The sequence below is a fragment of the Nerophis ophidion genome, linkage group LG07 (genome assembly GCF_033978795.1).
Source record: "Nerophis ophidion isolate RoL-2023_Sa linkage group LG07, RoL_Noph_v1.0, whole genome shotgun sequence".
NCBI lineage: Eukaryota > Metazoa > Chordata > Actinopteri > Syngnathiformes > Syngnathidae > Nerophis > Nerophis ophidion.
Genome location: NC_084617.1, coordinates 54728182 through 54754488, shown reverse-complemented (window position 1 = coordinate 54754488; position 26307 = coordinate 54728182). Strand labels below are relative to the sequence as shown.

Genomic DNA, 26307 nt, shown 5'->3' with positions numbered 1-26307 from the left:
TATGACTTTTTCACAGTCCGGTGACCCAACACAACTCGGCGGTCATGGCCAGTAGTATGACCCACCACGGCTCCCCGAACCTCGGCTACACGCCCAACAACGTGGTCCCGGTGCCCATCATCACGCAGACGGACTCAAGGGACAAATGGAGCAAAAAGATGGACTTTCTCCTGTCTGTTGTGGGCTTCGCCGTGGACCTTGGAAATGTTTGGAGATTTCCGTACATATGTTACCAAAATGGTGGCGGTAAGTTGGCTTTTATATAAACATATCCGTCGTTTTGGCAAGTCTTCAGAGAAGTGAAAGCAGCCTTTAAGTGCTGTCTATGGTGCTGAATTAGCCTGTAAAAAAGTGTTTATTTACTCTACCTGTCCCAGGAAATTGGATTTAAACACACTTTAAGTTCATCGCTCATGCAACGTTTGTGATAATACATTAGCCATTTACTTTAAATCTGATTGGCATCAAAAAATAAAAAAAGTAATCAAGTAAAATTATTTTAAAATGTTTTAAATTAATAGATAGCAAATATGTGCAATCAACATTTCTCATATATTTATTTTAATTCCCCTAACTTCCACCTTAAGCATAAACAGCGCTTGTGATGCAATTAACAAAAGCAAAATCTAAGTGTGAAGGCAAAAAAAAGAAGAAGACAAATTCATGTTTTAATTTAAAATTCATGTTTTATGAACATCCCCGCTCTCAGTTCAGTTCAGTTTCAGTTTATTTCAAACATGCATACCATGCGATGTAATTCATCACATATTTCCAGTTGTTCCATTACAACACGCCCAAAAAGGAGTAGGAAGAAACTGAGCTTATTTAATCCTACCCCTTTTCATGCCATAGCAATTTTATCCAATTTCCTTTTTCTCTGTAACATAACAGTGAACAAATAAATAATATATCATAGTATACTATAAATAATCTTTATCTCAATTAAAAAAAAAGAAGAACGGGTTCAAGATGTTCCTCATAATTCTTGTTCTGTGTACTTTGTGAACACTTGTAGTTCGAACAGTCTCCTAAATGAAATACATTGGTGTTTTGTTTGATTTCTTTGGTTAATCCAGTCCATAATTTAATTCCACATACAGCTATGCTAAAGGTTTTAAGTGTTGTACGAGCATACAAATGTTTTAAATTAGATTTTACTCTAACATTATATTTCTCCTCTTTTGTTGAGAAGAATTGTTGTACATTCTCGGGTAACCGGTTATAGATTGCTTTGTGCATAATTTTAGCTGTTTGCAACATTGCCTGCTGTGTAGCAATACAAAACTCAGTGTTTACCCTTAATACACAATCTTGTGGTAATGCTCATCTCTACACATGTGTGCAGGAGCTTTCCTCATTCCATATATCCTGATGGCCATCTTTGGAGGAGTGCCCCTCTTTTACATGGAGCTAGCACTGGGACAGTTTCACAGAACCGGCGCCATATCCATATGGAAACACATCTGCCCCATTTTCAAAGGTAAGCCACAGAGTGTAAAAATACATTGGCACACCTATGTGACATGAAGGCATTTAATATTACACAAGTGTCAAATTCATTTACATTGAGGGCCACATCTCAGTTTTGGGTGCCCTCAAATGGCCACACACTTGTAACAGTGTATATATATTAATATAAATATATAATCACCTTTTTATATTATTATACATTTGCCTATAACTTATTTTTAAGTTAATCAGATATTTAGACAAACATTTTTTTTTTAAATATATGACGACATATTATTTGTTCAATTATTGGACAATATAACATTTCAAAACATATTTGCATGTAGTAAATAAATGTTTTTCCGTCAAAATGGAAATAACAACTATATTTAGTAGGAAAGATCAAGTACTTTATTGATGCACATTTTTTGTAGGCTTTTGCGGGCCATATACAATGATGTCGTGTTGCAAATCCGGCCCTGGTGCTTGAGTTTGACACATGTAATAAAAAAATGCCCTTATCAGTAAATTTTCCTTTATATGAACTTTGACCCTCTCATATCTAAATTAGCAGCTGCAGGTGCAATTCACCACCACTCAATAAACATCCATCCATCCATTTTCTACCGCTTATTCCCTTTTGGGGTCGCGGGGGGCGCTGGCGCCTATCTCAGCTACAATCGGGCGGAAGGCGGGGTACACCCTGGACAAGTCGCCAACTCATCGCAGGGCCAACACAGATAGACAGACAACATTCACTCTCACATTCACACACTAGGGCCAATTTAGTACTCAATAAACATATTTTTAAATATTTATATGTTATTAGCATATCTGCCTTGGAACATCTCTGTGTATCACTGTTTGTATGTTGTTTCCATCCTTACATCAGTACTCCGGCTTCCTACAAAGTCCAAAAACATGCATGTTAATTTAATTGGACACTTTAAATCAGGGTCATTCAACTCTCAAACCCCCAAGCTGCCAGTCCCCTGAGTTCAGTTCAAAACTTTGGAGCCAAACATTTTTGCAGCAAATTCCTAAAAACACTAGCGTGCTCCTGTTGTATATGGAACTTTGACCACTGTTAACACATTGGCAGATCCTTGCATTGCCATTTTAACCCTGCTAGCAAACACAGAAAACTGAGGTTCAAACTTGTGATTTAAATTATTGAGGCGTTCCTCAAAGCACCCCTTTAAGTCCTCTCATTTTTGTCAGTTACACATATTTGTAATGTGATTGTTCCTAGTGTGTGAATGTTGTTTGTCTAGCTGTGTTGGCCCAGTGATGAGGGGGCAACTTGTCGAGGATGTACCCCGCCTTCCGCCCGAGTGCAGCTGGGATGGGCTCCAGCACTCCCGTGACTCCGAGAGGGACAAGCGGTAGAAAATGAATGAATGGATGGATGGATTTACAGTATATAAGCTTTTTGACTTTAGATGCAGTCAGTCATTGTTTGTTCAACTTTTTTAGTTATTAAGTGTGGTGTTCCTCAAGGTTCCATTTTAGGTCTTCTCTTTTTCATAATTTTGGCTTTTCAATTTGTGGCTCGTGAATTCAGTTAAAAAAACTTAAGAGATCTACATTTTTGCAGCAGATTCTTAAAAAAACACTCAAATTGCTGTCATTAAGATGATCTTTGACAGTCGTTTTTGCTGAAGGTCGTTAAAAACCGCAAAAGTCTGACAAAATGAATCAATAAAAACCAAATGTCTGCTGTTCTCAGGCATATATACAAAGTAGGGCTAAGGATAAGGAGTCCTGCATTTCTGGAAATGTGGCCCCCAAAATAATTTGGCATATTTCTGCTTTAATGGTCTGTAGATGTGAATAGTTCTTTGTTTATATGTGCTGTGTGGTATACTAGTGACCAGGCTAGGGTGTTCCCTTAAGTCAGCTGCGATAGGCTCCAAATTACCTATTGCTTGTATTCTGACACGTGACTTCTTCCCGCTAGTGAAATAAAGCGATGGTCAACCTTGCTGTTTTGCAGCAAGCAGCTCGCAAACTGTTACGCAAAGAGCCAAAAATCAGATATTATGAAAAAAAAAATCAAACTATGCAATCGAATAGATCCCTATACTTTATCAAAAAAAGATTTGTCATGTGAACTCAAAGATTATCCGTCGGTGGAGTTCCCAGACATATTGAACTATCTTGTGCTCCGACGTCATTACACACGACAAAAAAGATGAGGATTTGGAGAATCATTGAGGCCTACAACTTCTTTGTGTGTGGCTGGGACAAGGAAAATGGTATCAAGACCCCATCCATCCATCCATTTCCACCGCTTATTCCCTTTGGGGTCGCGGGGGGCACTGGTGCCTATCTCAGCTACAATCAGGCGGAAGGCTGGGTACACCCTGGACAGGTCGCCACGTCATCGCAGGGCCGGTATCAAGACTCTCCTGGATAATAATGCATTGTTTTTTGCTCGGGTAATGTTACAATTTACAATGTTTGAACTTTGCGTCTTGTGTCCATGTAAACAACTAGCACCTGAAAGCTTAACACGCGTGACTGCATATCAGTTTAACAAACTAGAAATTACTAAATCATCACCATATTGAATTTTTGTCTTGTTATCTATGTACTCTGACACATTTGTGAACAAAATAATCAAGAGGGTGGATGGAGAGGTACCTTTCTTGACAAAAGATCATTGACTATGGCTTTGTAGTTTCTTTTTTGTTAAAAATGTTATTACAAATAATATCAAAAATTATATTTTACTGGGAAATACTAAACAAGTTAAAGGGGACCTGCTCTTTTTTGGAATTTTGCCTATCGTTCACAATCATTACGAGAGACGAGAAGATAAAAGGTTTTAGTTTCTTTCACTTTCTAACATATAGAAATCGGTTCGTTCTAGGTAGCTAGAGGTGCATCTATTGGGAGCAATCAATTCTACCCTTACTCACTTTGAAAATGTATTAAAAACATGTAAACAACACTTAATTTACGTTCTTTAAGCTGTGTAATAACCAAACTGTAGCGACATTGTTATTGTAAGAGCAAACACCGAGGAACCCTTTTTCTATCGTAGTAACACACCTGAGTGTTTCGGTATTAGCCGTAAAAGCTAGCTATGGCAAAATTTTAAGTTAGCTTCTACAACAACACAAAACACATTTGAGTTTGTAATGCACAACAGTGCAATCAACACCAATCTGTACCTACTGAAAAACATGAACAACCATCTTACAGTAATATTAATGTATTAGCCCACATTTCATGTTTTGTTTGTACACAGCTGAGCTAGCCAGACAGCATATGTACTGTAACTCTAACATGCATGGTGTGCTGCGTGTATCATGATCGATCATAAAGTGACTCACTCGATGGACAGTTGTTTGTCTGGTCCAACTGCCGGGGACCTATCATGTTCATTATGGGTAAGCAATCCATTTATGTTGAAATATCTTTGCTCCAAGTTCCATATTTATAGCATCAAAATTGCTTTCATCCCCATCTCCCGGCTTTCGTTTGTCTGCTCCAACGTCTCACTCTTCCTTTGTACTCGCTTCTATTCCGAAAGTAGGAACACACATGTTGGCAGAAGTCAGACGTGCGCTGCTATCGAAACAGAGATGAATGCGCATAGAAATTCTATCCCGGAAATGATTAAAATGATCAAAATACAGTAAATATTGAAAATATTACATAGTGTTATGAAAGTGTGTGTTACTATATTATATACAGACTTGTAGTTTGTATATAAAATGTTGCTGGGGGGTTTTGAAGGGCTTTGATGGCTACAAAGTTTTTATCGTCTTTAAAATTGTAAAAACAGAGACATGTGTGTTCTTGTCCCTCATAATGATTGTGAACAATAGGCAAAATTCCCCAAAAAGTGCAGTTCCCCTTTAAGTATATTAAAAATGTTTCAAGCAAACGTTCAACGGAATGGTGACTACAAACCTGTGCGTTCTGTGACTCTGCTCCCTTGTACTGGAGTGTGTGCCACTTTTTCCTTTTCTTTTTCGGAAAATCTTGCACTCTTCCGTCATTTTTGATTAACTATCGGGAAAACTCTAAAGAAACGTTTATCCTTTTCGCGACTTGAACGGTTTGTATAGCCAAAAACAACGCAAGCATAGGGTATTTTTCTTTGAGAAAGGCTAAATGTTAAATACCCATTGAGAACAGACACTGCTTGGCCACCACAAAGCAATAACCCTAATGAGGACATGCAATATTGAAAATGGATGACCGCTTTGATACAGTATTGGTTCTTATTTGATTGTGCTGATAGGTATAGTGTCATTAATACAGTTAATTTGCTGATGATTTATTGTTTTTTTTAGGAATAGGTTATGCCATTTGCGTCATTGCCTTGTACGTGTCCTTCTATTACAACACCATCATCGCCTGGGCCCTCTTCTACTTCTACTCCTCCTTCTCCACCATCTTGCCATGGACAAACTGCGACAATGCGTGGAACACTGCCAACTGCACCAACTACTTTGGCATTGACAACGTCACATGGACAGATTCCTCCAGATCTCCGGCAGAGGAATTTTACACGTAAGTGCATGTAAGTGCGGGTGTAAGAAGCAGCTTATTCGCTATAAAGATTTGCCTCGAGTTGAGGTTTGTGTGTTGAAAGCCTCGTAATGGCGGGATGCGTTCTATCCTGATAGGAGGAACGTCCTCGAGATCCACAAGTCATCAGGCCTGGCAAACGTCGGAGGTGTTCGCTGGCAGCTGATGCTCTGCCTTTTTCTCATTTTTACTATTGTTTACTTCAGCCTCTGGAAGGGGGTGAAGACTTCTGGAAAGGTGACACGTCAACATACACTTTTTCCGCTCAGAGAACACAGGATGATTATGTCCTTCTTTTGCATCCAGGTTGTATGGGTAACTGCCACTCTGCCCTACATCGTTCTTTTCATTCTGTTGATCCGTGGTGCCACTCTGCCAGGAGCTTGGAGAGGAGTGGAGTTTTACCTCAAACCCCAATGGGACAAACTACTGGAGACCAGTGTGAGTAGACTGGCTCTTCCAATAATACAATGTAAGCAGTTATTAAACATGAGGGTTTTTCACATAGTTAAAATAATGACTGCCTTCCTGGAGCCTGACTTACTAAAGCACAGGTGTCAAACTCAGGGTCTCGGGGCCACATCTGGCCCGCCACGTGATTTAAAGTGGCCTGCCGCGGCATTTTAATGTGTCCACTGTAAAATACAGTGGAAAGTTGCGCCTTGTTGCAAACAGCCACTCTAATGTGGTTTGTCACATCATTTTGTGGCCTGCTGCATCATTTTAAGTGGTCCGCTGCATCATTTTATGTGGTCCGCTGCTACAATTTATGTTGGCCCGCCGCATCATTGAATGTGATATGCCGCATGAATTTACGTGGCCCGCCATGTCATTTAAAAAACTTAAAAAAGGGAGGAATTGATAAAGAACTTTCTGACAAAATGCAGGTACTTTTGACAAAAAATTGTACTGCATACAAGGGTATACGTTGTTCACTGTAAAATGATCTGATCCTACAACAAGCAAAGCAAGTTATCAATCGATCTGTTTATGAAATAATTTAGTAATCAAAAAGTGTTACCTATGCAAATTGTGTAAGAAGGCTATTATACATGTATATTAATTTAGATTCAGTTACATGTGGCCCTCTATAGGGCAGCCATAGTGCGATGTGGCCCTTAAAAAAAACGAGTGACATACTTGTAGTAAAGGTTTGCGTGTAATAAAATACATAAACTTTATAGCGCACGCAAAGCTGATCTACTAAGCTTGTGCACAGAGGATTGGGTCTTTTAAATAATCAAAATAGAAAGCACACTTAATTTAGCATGTTTGTCTTTATGTATATGCAGAGTACATGCTAATCATTAGAACACCCACAATATTGTGAGTAGGAGATGGCAATATAGTCATGTAGTGCTCGCAATGTGATACATCAAGACTTCAACCGTTTTGCATCTTTATTGAGCACATTTGGAATGTTTGTGCAAACTGGCACAGTTACGCACCAATGTATGTGAGAAAGAAGGCGATCCCAGACTGTCAGAAATGAAAAAATAGTAGACATATTGTCCATTCAGCAATATAATTTTAGAATTTTATAGCTGCTGAATGAGTTTAATTTATTCATTTTGGTTTTCTGCTGGTGTTTTGCAACTTGCCTTTTCATGCATTCGATTCTGGATAATTCCGGACGCACCAGTTCAACACCAGAGCACTTTTGGCGTGCTAAAATTGTTTTGTTGTCTGGATCGCAATTAAATAGTTTATCGCCCAGAATTAAAGCTTCTTAGTAGATCAGGCCTCTGTGTTGTAAAGACCGCAAGACTTTGTGTTAAAAATATGCTAATGTAAAATACTAAGCATTGTTGTTGTTTACATTTTAAGGACCATACTCATTCCTGGCTTTTTTGTTTTGTAAACACAATCTCTTGCACCTTTCTTCAAACGGGTCCTATAACTTATATCATACTCTAGAGCACTGGTTCTCGAATAGGGGTACAATTACCTACTTAAAGGGACTACAGAGAGTACTTGAGTTTAAAAATCCCATAACATTAGGGAAAAAATTGGCGACAATAGGAATCATGTTCTTTATACAAAGATATAAACTGTACCGAACTTTAATGGTATGTTTATTGTAACTGAGTGGGACAGAATAAAAAAAAACATTCAATAATAAATAAAGTTTATAGATTAATTTGGTATTTCCATTTTGTTATAATCCCCAAATGCTTCAAACCAGATCACTACAGATGAGTGGGATATGATAAGATAGGATAGGATAGACTCTTTTGGACAGTGATAAATCCGATGCATGTTATGCTACTGTACATTGCTGTGTTTTACTTTTTTTTTTTTTTTAACCAAAAATGCCTTTTTCTGTTTAAATGTACTAGGCTGAAAAATATATTTTACAGGTGCTACTTTGCTGAAAGAAGATGAGAACTAATGATGTAGAGCAGGAGCATGTGTGTAATGATCTAGAAGTAATAATACAAAGAAATACAAATACAAACATAATCAAAGTATAATTATACTAATTAAAAATATGAATTTACTTTTTCACATGTTGCCATTTACCCTGACTGGGATGTGAACCATGGTCTACTTATTCAGAGTGCATTTGCCAATACTTCACCATTAATAAACATCTATCTACTGTTTCTAATGATCTGTTCACCATAAAACTGTAGTGTTTCATTATTTCTGGTGATATTTTGTGAATTGAAATGAAATGTTTGGCTATTAAGAACTGCTGGTGTAGAGAACCGGACAGGCTTAATATGCATACATTGTATATAGAAATAATACCATGGTATTATTATTTAAAGAAATGTCATAGTTTTTTGTTTTGCTTTGGTCATTTATTTTTACTTCTTTTTTGTTTTCGATCTAAATGTGCGCTTTATAGAAAGAACACATAAATGGGTATGAATAATTTTGGATTTAGGTATATTAATGCAGTCTTTTTTCATCTGACAAATGTGATCCCCTTAAGTAACTGACAGTAAAGAGCTCTTACAGTAAGTAAAAAGCTCTTATCCTTCTCTATCTTTGGAACGGTGAGGCGGTTTGCCAAAAAGCAAAAAAAAAAAAAACAGTGGAAGCGCATTGGTTGGAGGCGAATATGGATGAGATGAAATGAGATGCATAAATAAACTACAGAGTGGGATAATAAGATGCATAATTGGTTTAGATTTTTTGCCCATTAACAAAGGCTTCCCTTTACTCACTCAAAACGCAGCCCTCTCCTTTTAACACGCTCCTCTTCAGATCTCCCTGTGTACAGCTGGGTGGCAACAAGGCAGCTACAATATGAAGCTGACATAACAACGCTCCACAGCCTCCTCAAATCTCACACATAACCATGATGAGTTATTGGGAATTTGACTTCATTGCTTTTGTTATATTATAGTTGAATATGCAGATAGACGACAGATATTAATTGCTTTCTCTCCAATATTGTTTTAAGGTGTGGGTGGATGCTGCTTCTCAGATCTTCTTCTCCCTTGGTCCCGGCTTCGGAGTACTCTTGGCACTCTCCAGCTATAACCCTTTTACTAACAACTGCTACCGGTAAGAACTAAATTGTTGTGGTGCTCAAATTTTCAGAAAGGTAAGGACGGGCGACTATTACAGTATTTTCTGGGCCATAGGGCGCACTGGATTGTTAGGCGCACTGCAGATGAATGGTCTATTTTTTATTTTTTTTCATATTTTAGGCTCACCGGATTATAAGGCACATTAAAGGAGTCATACTATTATTATTTTTTTCTAAATGTAAAACACTTCCTTGTTGTCCACATAACATGTAATGGTGGTTCTTTGGTCAAAATGTTGCATGATTATGTTTTACAGATCATCTTCAGGTATCTTTCTGAAAATTGCTTCCGGATACGCCGTTTTGTGGGAGGTCTTATTTACGTGGCTCACTTTCGGCAGCGTCTTCTCCCAGTCATCTTTGTTGTAGCCGTGTAGTGTGCAAGGACGGGAGTGGAAGAAGTGTCAAAAGATTGAGCTAACTTTTGTAATGACATTCAGACTTAACTTCAATCAAGAACAGAGCAGCATCTCCTCATCCGGAAACAACCACACCGGAAATGTGTCTCGTGAAAAAAATGTCTGACTGAAACGCTCTAATAACTAAAGTTCCTTGGGTGAATAATGTAAACTCACTACACCGGTATGTTTTAACGCTTTCATGGCGAGTTTACTAACAGATAACTTTTTACAACTTTATATTAGAAATGGCAACAGCGCAGAATGAATGTCCTATAACAAAATGATTGAGAAAAATAAGAAGCTTAGCAACTACGGTGTCATCATGGACTACAAAGGCGGACCCACATAATTTTTCAGGATTCACGCAAATCCCAAATACAGATCAGCAAGTACCAGAAGGTAGGAAAAGTTGCTTTTCCATAATATTGCGAAACAAAATACCAGATAATATGTCTTACCTTATACACACACCATATTAATACTCTTTTTTTTAATGCTCCGACAATCCTTGAAGCGGTGCGGCTTCATAGCTTACCAAAGTCGTACTAAAACATTTTGATGGATTTTTTAGCGCCGTGTGACATTTAAAATGTTGGTGTTTATTAGGCGCTCCGGGTTATAAGGCACACTGTCGAGTTTTGAGAAAAAAGGATTTTAAGTGCGCCTTGTAGTCCGGAAAATAAGGTAGTCTTATTTTATCAGCGTTCTCTACAGTAGACATTTGATTTTGGTTTATTTTGTCAGCGTTACCGTTATGACTGCACTTTAGTGTTTTAAGAATCTGCTTAAAAAATGTTGGTCTCACACAAATTTTTTTAACTGACCTTTTAACTGCTCGCGTGGGCTATAAGCTAAATAATGTAAATGCTGAAAAAGAGAGGACCTAAAATGGAAACCTGAGGAACACCAATAGTGTCACTAAACACATTGAACAAATGACTACTGACTGCATCTGAAGTAAACAAGCTACAGCAACACCTTAGTTATATAAAAGAGGAGAGGACATAAAGGGGTGCCTTGAGGAACACCTCCGTTAAGGAAATCATAAGCTCGGACCCTAGTGTTGCTAACAACGTTAAAATATCAATGCAAGGATCTTCCACAGTGATTGCAGTGGTCCAACTTCCTCTATACAACAGGAGCACTCTAGTGTTTTGTAGGAATTTTCTGCAAACGTTTTTGTCTCTCAAGTATGGTGTCATTCCCGAACCAGATTTGGCTCCCAGGCCGCCAGTTGAATATCCCAGGTCTATACAAACTGTTATATTACATGACTCATCTAAATGTATGCTTAAATTGTTGACTATAAGAATTTTAACTGGCAATTTGTTAACATATGACATAGTCTAACAACAAATCCACACATTTTTATTACTGTCTGAACATTGTGTGTAACTATCTTTAATAACTGTTTTAAGGTGCAAGCGAATTTAAACATAATACACATTTCCAAACACTGCTTTTGCAACATAATAGGGATGGGCAATATGGCCTAAAATCCATATTGGAATATATATTGCAGGCTCCTGCGATAACGATTAATATCACAATATATTATTTGCTATATGAATGATAATAGAACCATTACAAAACAGGCTACAAATGCTTCTAATTTATTTGCTGACATATGTGGTAACATATTCCTTTATTTCCAGTTGTATTATTTTGTCACGGCGATTATTAATTCACTTGCTAATTTATTGTAACATCTGGGTCATTTCTGTTGAATCATGATTCTATCTACAACCCTGTCAGAATGTAATAAGCACTTATTATTTTGTATTTCTTTAACACTATAAGTTTAGGTATTGATCTAATACCAAGTAGTTATAAGGGACGTATTGGTCATACCAAAGCTGATACTGACTCTTAAAAATTTCAAGATCATTAAATAATGTAATTTTTTATCACAATTATAATCAGACATAAAACACAGCATGCAACAATATCAAATAAATATTACAATTATTTCTTACTATTAGCTCGAGTTAAAATTCTTAGTTGTTTGCCCCTGAGTTTGTAAACAATAACAAAAACAACAAAAGATTGTTTAATCGCAAAAAAATATTGATCTAACCATTGTACCATACTATATTTGGCATCATTACTGTCGATATTCGTATCGATCCGCCCACCTCCACTTGCATTCAAGAGCTCCTGCTTGCAGTTAGCATATACTCCTACGGTGTGTTGTGTAGTAGGTTTTGCTATTCCTCATCCTCCAATGATATGGTACTTGTAAGAAACATAGAGGTAGTTGTTTTGCTGCCATAGAGGCGAGGATTACTGAAGTAGAAGTGGCTTTGCACTGTAAAATATGTTAGCTGCTAGCAAAAATACAGTACATTCGCTTGTCACTGTCAAATTTGCGAAACACAAAATGTGTCAACATGCATTATCACTATATAACGTTAGTATTAAAGGCCCTATTAACAAAATGTAAATCTAAAATGAATAAATCATGAAATAATTAAATAAATTATGAACTGAAAGATTCAACGTAAGTTTACATTGAATACATTAATTGCACATTTAGTAACACATTTATGTATTTAATTCCAATCATAGTTAATAATGACATAATTAAGTCATTATTTAAAGATGTATTAATTTGTTAAAATGTTTTCCCTCCATATTATACGTTTGTATTCATATCTGCCATAACTGCAATGTGGCTCTCAATAAAGTGTAACACCCCTGGTCTGTACTGAACACTCACCATCTTAACACACTAAATAACTTAAGACCTTGCCTAATAAAGAGCAAAACATAAACACATATGCAGATGGATGGAAATGGAAAAGTTGACAGGCTATTACATTTTTTTTCCGGTAAGAGAAGTTGAATGAAGAAATAGTGGATAAACATGCCAAGCCGTAAGCAAAAAAATTGATTTAAAAGCCACACATGATGAGTTTTCGACTGATGTAATTAGTTGATATAGTAAACAGTTCATGGTGAATGACACTGGCCAAAAACTAAGAACAGTCTTGTTTTAAATCTTTGATGAGACATCGGCTGAAGTAATGTTCGAATTAGGACACAAAGAAGAAAATGAATTATTAAAAATACACTTTTATTCATCCATTTAGTTTTATTGTCTTTTTGATAACAATTTCAACTGACAGCTATGATATACTGTATACAGTATAATAACACTGAATGTAATACAATCAGTTATTCAACATTTTATTTAAAAATGATTTGTGTTACTCTGAAGCACTGTGTTTAGTGGGACCCTCAGTGACATTTGACGAGCTCTAAATTAGGCGTGTCCAATGTAGGGACAGGGACCGGCAGGTAGTTTCTTTATTGGCCCATGACACATTCTAAGAGAAAACATCCATCCATCCATCCATTTTCTAACGCTTATTCCCTTTGGGGTCGCGGGGGGGCGCTGGTGCCTATCTCAGCTACAATCGGGCGGAAGGCGTTGTACACCCTGGACAAGTCGCCACCTCACCGCAGATAGACAGACAACATTCACACTCACATTCACACACTAGGGCCAATTTAGTGTTGCCAATCAACCTATCCCCAGGTGCATGTCTTTGGAAGTGGGAGGAAGCCGGAGTACCCGGAAGGAACCCAGAAATTCACGGGGAGGACATGCAAACTCCACACAAAAAGATCCCGAGCTTGGGATTGAACCCAGGACTACTCAGGACCTTTGTATTGTGAAGCAGACGCACTAACCCCTCTTCCACCGTGAAGCCCAAGACAAAACATTACACTGAAAAAATAACAAACAAATTAAACTTACCCGATTGCCTTAAAAATGTTACCTGAAAACCAAAAGGCCAAAGACCTGTGTGTCTTACTTGATAAGGTTTTAGTGGGCGGAATAATAATAATACAGTATTACCGTAAGTTCTAGGCTACACAATGCACCTAAATTTAAGCCCCACCCACCTAATTTTGGACTCATTTTATTTTGTACATATGTAGGCTGCAGGTGTACACATTTTCAAATTCAATACAAGACAGTGCCTGTGATACGGCATACAGTAGGCTACTCAAACAAAATCGCGTTTAGGGCCACAAAAAGCCTACATGTACTGTACATTTTTTGTGTTTCCTGTCTGCCTCTCTAGCGACGCCATTGTGACCAGTTTGGTGAACTGTCTGACCAGCTTCGTGTCAGGGTTTGTCATCTTTACAGTGCTGGGCTACATGGCAGAGATGAGGCAAGTAAAGGTGGAGGATGTGGCCAGAGATAAAGGTGATCACAAGACGCACGGCATCATCCATATTCCCACTCAACTCCATCCTCATCAGTGTTTTCATTGCTCTCAGGACCCAGTTTACTCTTCATCACCTACCCCGAGGCCATCGCCAACATGATGGGTTCCACCTTCTTTGCGATCATTTTTTTCGTAATGATGATCACTCTGGGACTGGACAGCACGGTATGAACTGACAGAAAGAAATAGACATAATGATTTGGAAGTACGGTACGTGCTATCAAGTCTTACATGTGATGCACAGCAATAGATATCGAAAGAGATTCAAAATCGAATACAGCGGAAGTTGAAGTTTAACAAAATGATGTAAAAAAGAAAATATCCTCACACATATGTAGAAATAAGATACTTCAATACCAACATGCAAAACATATATTAATAACTTATTTTTTTTAAATATTATCAGTACAAATTCATTGTTCCCTCTAAGGTTTTCATTTGTCTAAGCATTAAGCAAACACAAAAACTCCCAGACCATTCAGTGGAGCACATGTGAGCAACATCCGACATGTACACTTTGGCCATACTAGCTCCACACCTGTCCCATTTTCATGGGATTACTTTCCAAAATAAGTGATTTGGCCCACTTACACTGCAAATAACAAAAAAGTCTTGTTTTTCATGAGCTATGTACTAGTATTTTATGCCTAGGTGGGGGTCCTACTTTGGAAATAATTTGTACCCCTTTCAGAGATCACATTTAGTTCCCCTTAAAACCTTCGCATGTTGCACAATGAGATGTAACCATGAGATAAAGTGTACATTCCTGTAACGTTCTAGTAACAAGATTTCATGATTAACATCCAAAAATTAACACTCTTTATAAATGGCAGTAGAATAAGCACACATCTGATTAAGGAGTCATAGTGTAACGACCTGGCATTTACACTTGGTGTGGTGTTAGAGTTGTCCAACTTTTTGTGTTGCCATAAACGCATCAGCGTCTTATTGCCATGAGCGAGTGTGTTGGTGCAGGTGAGCGTAAGTGAGCGGCTCCAGTTGATAAAACAGATGACAAAGTTTTGGCCTGGTTTGTACGGCAATAAATGACTAGTTTTTTACTAATATTTTTGGTGTGGTTAAGGCCGAATAGAAACAGTTTTGATCAATAAAACCATCAATAGAATTCCTGTCCCCTTTAAGCGTCTCGACAGACGTTACAATAACAGTGTCAATGAACATTGTTTTTATCTGTTGTGCCCGCTTGTTGTCACCTGACACTCACAGAGTTGCTCTGCAAAATCTTACAGAACAAATAGTTGTGTTTATTTTGTTTAGAGTTCAGAATGGATTTAGTTCAGTGCGCGGCATAGATTTGTTGTGCGCAGAGGAAATGTGACCAGTGCGCAATTGCACAGGTGCACACTTTAAAGGGAACGTTGTACAGAATACTATACAACACATGTCAATTCTCAGCATTTTAGTACTGAGTCAACGCCGGGAAAAAAACTTACTTGCTTGCACTTTTTGAACAAAAACGAGCAAGTGTTTTCCATATATTTACTTATATGTGAAAGTCTGTGACAAACGTTTCCGGTTCTTCCTCATTCACAAACAAATTATAATGCAAGTGTGACAGGACAGTGTAGCATAACTGCAGGTGTTGCTTAACGCCACTTCACAACTCATATCATACGCGCCTGGTTTGCCAGAGAATAAAACGTGGCAGAAATGATCGACTTTGCCGCTATATTTAGCGAGCATTAAAACCTGAAAGAGAGGTGTACCTTGTGCCATGCATTTATTGGGGAATCAAATACAAGCAGTCAATAAAGGAATCAAAAACAAGCAGTTACTATAGTACAAACTGTGCAAGTGAGAGCGGGGATCCGCCACCACAAGCTCAGGGAAGTGTGCAGAAAACCCCCAGAAGCATGAAACCCAACCTTTACCACTTATAAAAGTACTTAGAAAACATAGTTTAAGAGACACTTGTCTGCTGTTTGGCAACACTTCACACACCACTGGTTTATTATTACACCGGGAAGACAAAGTGTGGCCTGGGGGCCATTTAATGAACATAGTTCTTTTTTTAATGGACCCGTAGCCCTTTGTTGAAATAAAATGAAAAAAATGGGAAAACAGAACAAAGCAAAAGGCTGTAGAATGCTGAAGTGATGTTACCAATTATTGAATAAAAATTAAATACAGTATGACTTACTAAGATCCAAATACCACGCGCTAAACAGCATGTCTAAAATAGCATGTGTTATTATGTATTAGTGGCCATGTCGACTTGTCCAGGGTGTACGCCGCCTTCCACCCGATTGTAGCTGAGATAGGCACCAGCGCCCCCCCAAGACCCCAAAGGGAATAAGCGGTATTACACGTGGTAGTCATAACTGGTGTAGACCACCTTATTCAAATGAGGTTTTTTCTACGTGGTTTTCACCCTGGAGACACTCGATCATTTACTGCACACTCATATTATCATGTTCCTAGCTGTGGCGTTTTGCTATGTTTTCAAACAAGCAGCAGATATGTACTACTTTTTATTGGCATTTTAGAAGCAGTCCTGCGATGCATCCACAATGAAATACACTTTTATTTTTGTGTGCTGCAGATGCGCTCATGGAGAGAGGCTGAACTTACTATGCTCAAGGCGCAAAAAATTGCACATTTCAAGAAGTTTTTTTTCATACAGGAGATATGTTAATAATATATATCTTGTGTGAAAAAAACAATCACCTTAAAAAAAAAAACACTTCAGGACACCAAAATGCATAATGTGAATTTGTTTCAATCTTAAATCACCCAGCATGCAGCTATAAAATTATAAAATGATATTGCTGAACAGACGATACGTCTTCACATTTAAAAAAAATTATTAACAGTCTAAATACGTTCAAATATATATTTCACACAGCCGCATGCGTAACTGTATCAGTTTGCATGTACATTTCAGACATGCTAAATAAAGATGCAAAATAGTGTTCACAAAACGTTGATGAGAGTTGAGAAATTACATTGCGCATTGTCTATATATTATATGTGCATCTACTTCTCCCAGTATTGTGGGCCTTTTGATAATCAGTATATATTCTGCATATTCATGAGAACAAAGACGCTAAATGGATTGCCCTCCTTATTACGTTCACTTAACAGACATAAAACACTTTACACACGATTTGTATGTGCTATCAAGTTTGCACATGTTTTAGAACACGCAAACCTTTAGTAGATCAGGCCATATGTGCAAGTTTGCACATGTTTTAGTACACGCAAATCTTTAGCAGATCAGGCCCTATGTGTGTTAGCCTTTTCATTACAAATTACATGATGACGTCACACTACCCACTACAGTACCAATGTCCATACTGGGATGTTAGTGTCAGTTTATTGGGAACATTCATACAATTACAAGTCAAGATAAGAGTCTGGATGCAGTTTATACCAACAAAACAACCACAGAGCTTAAGATGTGTTCAAACAAAGGTAGCTGTACTTTGTTTTAGTTTTATTGCATGGGATTAAATACTTTTTATGAGGGCTGTCACATTGAATGCATTAACTAATGTGACTCATCACAGAAAGTTATTGCATTAATCATGTATCAATGCAGATTAATCACACAATTTATACTCCTATACATACTCCTTCACCTTAACCACCGATTGTTACACAAAAGGTGGCGTGGGTTGCTTTTGTTCAGGGATCCGTTATTGTGGCAGTACAAACATGACTCATAGCAAATTTCACTTCAAAACAATTCCTAAAAGAAATTTACATACCATTGATATCAAATTTTGCGCAAGCAAAAGACGTGCCTGTATGTAAAACATTTAAAAAATGAGCCAGTATGACAATCTGACTACAAAATTGCAGTTGCGTCGAAATATTGTTTTTTTTTTTCTAATTACTTTAAATCTTGCAGGCAAATTGGCTTAATTCAGATTAATCACCATTCAAAAGTGGGATTAATCTGATTTAAAAAAATACTTTGACAGCACTTTTTTTTATCATGTTGTTCTTAAAACCTGGACTGTATTGTTAAAAAAGAACATGTTTTATGATGTGTGAGGTCAGAATAAAATTATTCAATTTACATAGTTTCCTACGGGAATAATAGATTTAAAATTCGAGCAATTTGAAAGACAATCATGGAACGGATTATATTAGACTTTGGATTGTTCCAGTACACATTTTTTTTCCACACATTAGGTTTTTGAACAAATTGCAAACAGATTAAAAATGCATATGTTGTGATTGATAACACACCTAATGGGACGCCCTAACAAGAATTCCTCTCAATTTTTTTCAGTTCGGTGGGCTGGAGGCGATCATCACAGCGGTGTTAGATGAATATCCCCATCATTTCTCTCAAAGACGTGAACTTTTTGTCCTTTGCTTGGTGGTGGTCTGCTTCCTGGGTTCTTTGAGTACTCTCACTAATGTAGGTTAATTTGCTTGTTTTTATTTTGGACCACCTCTTATTAATTTTGCAGTGGTTGCTGCATAGACAAAGAAGGGTGACTAATGATGGATGAATGGCAGGGTGGTGCATACGTGGTGAAGCTGCTGGAGGAGTTCGGGGTCGGAAGCTCCATCATTGCCGTGGGATTCCTTGAGGCCATTGCAGTTTCCTGGTTCTATGGTAAACATAGCAATTTATCAGTATTGTTTTTTCAAAGACATGCACCTGGGGATAGGTTGATTGGCAGCACTAAAATTGGCCCTAGTGTGGTGAGTGTGGGTGTGGGTGTTGTCTGTCTATCTGTGTTGGGCCCTGCGATGAGGTGGCGACTTGTCCGGGGGTGTGCCCCGCCTTCCGCCCGATTGTGGCTGGGATGGGCGCCAGCGCCCCCCGCGACCCCGAACGGGGAATAAGCGGCAGAAAATGGATGGATGGATGGGTTTTTTGTAATTGCAAATATTGAGAATTGACAGCACTATTACTCTTAGCGTAGTGCAGAGGTGTCCAAACATTTTCCAGCAAGGGCCACATAGAGAAAAATTAAAGGATGCGAGGGCCGCTTTTATACATTTGGTATATAAAAAAATACTCAAACCACAACAATGTAGGACAACATATGCTAACATTTGAAAACAACTTTTACATCTCAGCTTTGTGTTATAGATAACGAGACAATAAGATAATTCCTGATCATCTTAATAATGATTTTATTTGTATTTATGTTACTCGTGCTCTAAAGCAAGCTTGTATTTTACTATTATTGCTAATATACCGTCAACTGAAATGTTTTTGAGAGCATTAGTACACTCAAAAACATATCATGTCTCACAAGAAACTTGAACACTTTTTCATCATGATGGGACACACGGAAATCATCAAAGACCTTATACAATAAGACGCTTATGTTGTCGGCCCTTTTTGGTTTTCAGGTCCCATTTTTGGGGGATTTGGTCTCGTTTAACTTTTCATAGTTTTTTTGTTCTAATTTTGGACCTGTTTAGTTTGTATATACAATTTGTCGCGGGCCAACAAAAACCGAGCTGCGGGCTGCTAATGGCCCTTGGGCTGCACTTTGGACACCCCTGGCGTAGTGGTATATGCTTATAAAACCAGAAATCACGCCTAGTGACTGTTCAGTCCAGTCAACTGTGGTAACCTCTAGTAATTGGCAGAAAATGAATGGATGACACTGACTATTACGGTAATAGACTTTGTCTTACATCACTTGTGTTGCTTTTAGGTATCAACAGGTTCAGCAATGACGTTCAGGCCATGCTGGGCAAGGCCCCAGGACTCTTTTGGAAGGTTTGCTGGGTTGTGATCAGTCCAGCCTTTCTCGCGGTAAGAAGTCATGACTATTACTTATTATTTGACTAATACAATTCATGCCAAAATGTAAAAATGCACCAAATGAAAATATGAAGTTCCGATATATATTCCCTTAATTGCGGCTGTCTCTTTTTGACATTTAACACTTTCAGTTGAATTGTGTTTTAGGTTATTCTTACTCTGGCCATATTTAAAGGCCTACTGAAATGAGATTTTCTTATTTAAACGGGGATAGCAGGTTCATTCTATGTGTCATACTTGATCATTTCGCGATATTGCCATATTTTTGCTAAAAGGATTTAGTATAGAGCATCGACGATAAAGTTCGCAACTTTTGGTCGCTAATAGAAAAGCCCTGCCTTTACCGGAAGTATGTGCGTGTGACGTCACGAGTTGCAGGGCTCCACACATATTCACATTGTTTATAATGGGAGCCACCAGCAGTAAGAGCAATTCGGACCAAGAAAGCGACAATTTCCCCATTAATTTGAGCGAGGATGAAAGATTTGTGAATTAGGATATTGATAGGGAAGGACTAGAAGAAAAAAAAAAAGCGACGGCTCCGGGTGGCGGCAGTGTGAGCATTTCAGATGTAATTAGACACATTTACTAGGATAATTCTGGAAGATCCCTTATCTGCTTATTGTTTTAAAAGTGGTTTTAGTGAGATTTTAAAGATTGTAAAGGCATACCTCAAGGTCGGATGGCTGCGGTGAACACGCAGTGTCTCAGAGAGAAGCCGAGGAGCCAAGCTCACAGCTGCCTTTTTTGACAGCTGCTGCAGGACGACGAATAATCCACTGATGTCTCCGGTAAGATATATATATATTACAATTTCCCCATCCTAAAACAAGCTGGTTGACGTTGAAAAAAACATGTTCGCTTGACCGCTTTGCTTCACAACAAACAAAGAAACACCGGCTGTGTCTCTGTGCTAAAGACAGCTGCAATCCACCGCTTTCCACCAACAGCATTGCTCTTTATAGTCTCCATTATTAAATGAACAAATTGCAAAAGATTCAGCAACACAGATGTCCAAAATACTGTGTAATTATGCGGTTAAAGCAGACGACTTTTAGCTGCGAGTGGTGCAGCGCTAATATTTCCTGACAGTCCGTGACGTCACGCGTACGCATCATCATTCCGCGACGTTTTTCAACAAGAAAACTCGCGGAAAATTTAAAATTGCAATTTAGCAAACTAAAAAGGCCATATTGGCATGTGTTGCAATGTTAATATTTCATCATTGATATATAAACTATCAGAAGGCGTTGTCGATAGTAGTGGGTTTCAGTAGGCCTTTAAAGGTAAACTGCTTTTTTACTTTTTTATTTTTGGTGAACGAAAAGAGTGCTAGGATAGATACAATACAAAATTGTGTCAAGAAATATCAAACTTTTGACTTATTTTTTTACATTTTAGAAAAAATAATCCTTTCTCAGTATGTACATGTGCATCCAGTGTTTGAATTCATAATTACAGAAATCAGATGGATTTCACAGGATCTCACATGACAGTCATGATATGTTTCTTGAAATTTGTATTATTTCCTTATTTTTCATTCTATTTCCTATTTGCCTTCATTTGCCACCACTACTCTGGTCTAATGGTGCCTTCTATTTGTACTGTGAAGTCGGATTTTATGAGTTCCTATTCGGAATTTCAACCGGAACGCTCCTCGACGAAGAAAGTCGGAGCATACTCACCACCCCCGAGTTCTTTTTAAAGATGGCTGCTCTAAACAATGATATCTGCTGCTATGATATCCGTTATCAGCACTTCTGATTTGTTTTTGTTACAGTAAATCAACCTTTTACAATGTATTTTTGGACGTTTATATAAGGTAACGACTCTGTAGAGTAAACTACATTTATTTTCATGTGGTATATGTACGTCGGTAGCAGTAGAGTCTGTGTTTCCTCTTGATCCACCATATTTTCCTCCGGGTTTGAAGGCTTAAAATAGCTTTCGTGGATGTGGCCATCTTGATTTCCGACCTCGTAACTGGAAGACTCACAACTCGGCTTGTGACGTCATTTCGAGCTCCGACTTCCAACTTCCAAGGTGAATGGGCTGCAGCATGACTTCTGGCTCCCTCATCTGTACCTCATTGGCAATCAGGACACAGCTGTCCTTGGTTTCCAATAAGGGTGCTTCTTATTGGATCATTTGCTTTAGTTGTCCATAACACTTCTCTGCTGCACTACTTCTTTATTTTTGTCACTAAAGTACCAATAGAGTGGAAAAAACAAGTTGACTTTACAGCTTATGTGTGTTTCATTGTATCCAACAAACCATATCCAATTGTTTTACAATCCGCAAAGTATATAAAAATATCATCTCACCGTCACAAAATGCCACAAATTCAGTGAGTCATTAAAAAAATTATGTTCCAAATATCTTTGGCAATTTCTGTAGATACTACATCACTGTAGTAATGCTTCTGCACTGCACTGACCATATTATCAGATCAGTCCATACTAGAAATATGCAAAAATGTGTCAGAAGATGTGCTGTTTATCATTCACAATCCTAATGTAAGTCAAGAACATTTAAGCTTTGCTTTTTTTTTTTTTGCATTCCAAATCGTTAATCGCCAACAGTTGAGTCAAACGATCTTGGTCCCCGATTATACTTCCTCTAAAAACCTGCAGAAAGCGCCAACAATACTCCATATACATGTCGTGAACTGAAAATTAACCAAATCTGAGCGATATTGTTATTATAAACACCAATGCAAATGTCCTATTTTAGCGGCGCATTGATAGTAGTTAGCTAATGCCAGCTTACGCCGCTATTGTTGACACACTGAGCCGGTGGCTGCTTCTGCTTTGTCTCAAAAAGACGCTTGTTGTGGCTACTTATTTTTTAACCCTTCGTGAGGATTGCGATTCAACCTTCATTTAAATAAGTTTACGTGAGCGTCCCGTCAGTCGGCATCCCAACTACAGTGGAAATATTACAGGAAGTGTTTCTTTTATTATGGTTAGTTTTTATTTTTAGAACCTACCAATTCTGCGGATGCTACTGTTACAATAAAGCTGCATCCGTTTAACATTCGGCTTCTAAAACGTATTGCTCATGCTCTTTGTGTTCAGGCTCAAAAAATATAAGATTCTGGATCATCATTTGTCCCTTGTTGGATTACATATTCAGACTTCTTCTGTCCCGATGAGACGCATGATTTCTGATTTACACACAACTTACAGGGAGAAAGGAAGTGAGGAAACAGCTGACCACTCGACGACGTAAACATAGGAACACACTAGTGATCAAGGCGCCGCTATAAATAGTTTGTTTGCATTAGCGCTTATAATTACAATATCACTACTACTTTGTTAATTTTCAAGTCACAAAATGTAAATTAAGTAATATTGGCATTTTTTGAAAAGTTATTTATTGGATTTTATAGGCGAAATAGAGGACCTCCCATTGGCTACGCTGTAAGCAGACGTTTATTTACGTTTATTTCATAATTAGAATATTTTTTTTTAAACCATCCGTCGTCATGTGTTTCATGATGATTGTGAATCATAGGCAAAATTAAAAAAAAGTGCAGTTCCACTTTAAATAGTCAGGAGGAAATGGGTATAAGGTGTGCGCCAAGGTGGCTCCACCTCGTAGCCTGTAAACCAGGCACTGCAACACAAAGTATTTGTTATCCAATTTTCTTGTTGTAATCCTTTGATTTTTTAGATTACAAGGAACACTTAAAATGCTGATAATACATTCATAAAAAGCCTTAAATCTTTGCTCCAACTTTCTGAAAAGGCTGGCGCATTCAATTCAATTCATCCATCCATCCATTTTCTGCCGCTTATTCCCTGTTCAGACATTTTCAGCCACGGCAATCACATAAAAAAGCCAAAGAAATCCTGAAAAGGAGCTGATTATGTACAAACAGCGTGTTATGTTTGCCCTCCATTTTCAGTACATCATAGTGAGCTCGCTCGTCAAAGCACCCCACCTCACCTTGTTTGACTACAAGTACCCGGACTGGAGCATCACAGTTGGATACCTCATTGGCTTGTCATCCTTCATGTGGATCCCCATCTACATGGTTTATAAGCTGGTGTGGACGCCAGGTTCTCTGAAACAGGTCAGTGGATACAAAAAAAAAAAGAGTTTGTTAAAGTCAATCATTCATTGCATCTTCTCGATGGTTTGACTTCTGTACCTGACAGAGGCTGGCAGTGTGTCTGCGGCCAGAGAGAACCATACCAGACATCCATGCCAACAGCCTCAACATGGCCACTGTCCCATAACTAACAGCAGACAGTAAAAACACACTTGTCTCTCCTTTCTTTATTTCTTTCGAGTTTTGTCTGTGACATTACGACTGTTTGCAGCTCAAACGGGCTGCTTTTTCTCACTCTGTGGACAATTCCGAATTCAACATTAAGGGTATAGTGAAGCGCAGCAATATGAATACTCACACCTGCATTGTGTTCATCTTTGCACATTAGCCTACTTACTAAAAATATCCACAATAACTCTTCCACTAGTGTATGTTTCACACTGCCATAATGTCATGGGAGATCACAGCATTATATCTATGGTATGGGAACATACTAGTCAATGTATTATAATATCATGTTCAGCTAAATTTAAAGGTATTTTGTTCCTTGTGTAATTTCATAGGATTAAGACAAGGCTTTACTTTGGGTGCCTGTTTAAATAAGGGATGTCCCAAACCGATATTGAAAGTGGTCCGATTTTAGCAAAAAGGCCAATATTAAAAACTATATTGGTTTGCTTCTAAAATCTATAATATCGGGGCCGCGATACAAGCAGTCCTGCAGCGTGTTTGTGCAAAGCTGGACAGCCAAAGTCCTCCAATAAACACACCAGGTCTGTCTTTTCTTATATTTTAGTTAAGTCATTTACAAATTGTAATCATGGTAGGTTATAGGCTACTAGGAGCTAGCAGCTACACAACAGCTAAGCACACAATAGCACACAAACTAGACATATGTTATACGGTGGGGCAAAAAAGTATTTAGTCAGCCACCGATTGTGCAAGTTCTCCCACTTAAAATGATGACAGAGGTCTGTAATCTTCATCATATGTACACTTCAACTTTGAGAGACAGAATGTGAAAAAAAAAATCTAGGAAGTCACATTGTAGGAATTTTAAAGAATTTATTTGTAAATTATGGTGGAAAATAAGTATTTGGTCAAACATTCAAAGCTCTCACTGATGGAAGGAGGTTTTGGCTCAAAATCTCACGATACATGGCCCTATGAAATTTTTTCCTTAACACGGATCAATCGTCCTGTCCCCCTTAGCAGAAAAACAGCCCCGAAGCATGATGTTTCCACCCCCATGCTTCACAGTAGCTATGGTGTTCTTGGGATGCAACTCAGTATTCTTCTTCCTCCAAACACGACGAGTTGAGTTTATACAAAAATGGACACATGGATGATACAGCAGAGGATTGGGAGAATGTCATGTGGTCAGATGAAACCAAAATAGAACGTTTTGGTATAAACTCAACTTGTCGTGTTTGGAGGAAGAAGAATACTGAGTTGCATCCCAAGAGCACCACACCTACTGTGAAGCATGGGGGTGGAAACATCATGCTTTGGGGCTTTTATTTTCTCTGCTAAGGGGACAGGACGATTGATCCGTGTTAAGGAAAATAATTGCATAGGGCCATGTATCGTGAGATTTTGAGCCAAAGCCTCCTTCCATCAGTGAGAGCTTTGAATGGTTGACCAAATACTTATTTTCCACCATAATTTACAAATAAATCCTTTAAAATTCCTACAATGTGAATTCCTGGATTTTTTTTCACATTCTGTCTCTCAGAGTTGAAGTGTACCTATGATGAAAATTACAGACCTCTGTCACCATTTTAAGTGGGAGAACTTGCACAATCGGTGGCTGACTAAATACTTTTTTGCCCCACTGTATGTGTCCTTAATTGAACAATATTGCCCTCTGTCAATACAAACAAGTATCACATACTTACACACACAAAGTCTCCTAGGCAAAAGCGCACTAGAAAGTATCCAGTAACAAAGGTGTCCGCATGATTCAATCTACTGCTTCATGAGCTTATCTTAATTAATGATTGTGGGCACTGCATGTTGCCAAAAAAAAAATACTCCATTTCAACTCAAAGACGACATAAGTCCATTCTAGACAGTTAATGATAAATAGGGTATTGTTTTTCTTATCTACTGTTGTTTTCTGTTTGAGTCATTTCACTGGTTCACATCTTTTCTAACATTCCACACTACAAAATAATAGAATGTGATTTGAGCAGTTATCGTATGGATATTGGCCAATAGTCAAGGCTCCCATGTTGTTATCGTATCAGAAGTGAAAAAGTTGTATCGGAAGTGGAACACAACCTAGTTTAAACACACAA

The 26307-nt window shown here is 38.1% G+C and overlaps 1 protein-coding gene across 1 annotated transcript; it reads left to right on the top strand.

Annotated features, from left to right (window-relative positions):
• Window positions 1–24912, top strand: slc6a4b (solute carrier family 6 member 4b). Its single transcript, XM_061906532.1, has 13 exons — window positions 1–246; window positions 1346–1480; window positions 5760–5979; window positions 6096–6234; window positions 6304–6438; window positions 9413–9516; window positions 14037–14164; window positions 14239–14351; window positions 18448–18579; window positions 18681–18780; window positions 19841–19941; window positions 23861–24028; window positions 24114–24912. The coding sequence occupies exons 1-13, from the start codon at window positions 45–47 to the stop codon at window positions 24192–24194; spliced, it is 1758 nt and encodes a 585-aa protein (XP_061762516.1). The 5' UTR covers window positions 1–44; the 3' UTR covers window positions 24195–24912.
• Window positions 24913–26307: the final 1395 nt, after the last annotated feature.

Coding starts and splice junctions, on each gene's coding strand:
- slc6a4b (XM_061906532.1), top strand. CDS start 45: ATGGCCAGTAGTATGACCCACCACGGCTCCCCGAACCTCGGCTACACG. Junction 247..1,345: donor ATGTTACCAAAATGGTGGCG/GTAAGTTGGCTT, acceptor ACATGTGTGCAG/GAGCTTTCCTCATTCCATAT. Junction 18,580..18,680: donor CTTTGAGTACTCTCACTAAT/GTAGGTTAATTT, acceptor GATGAATGGCAG/GGTGGTGCATACGTGGTGAA.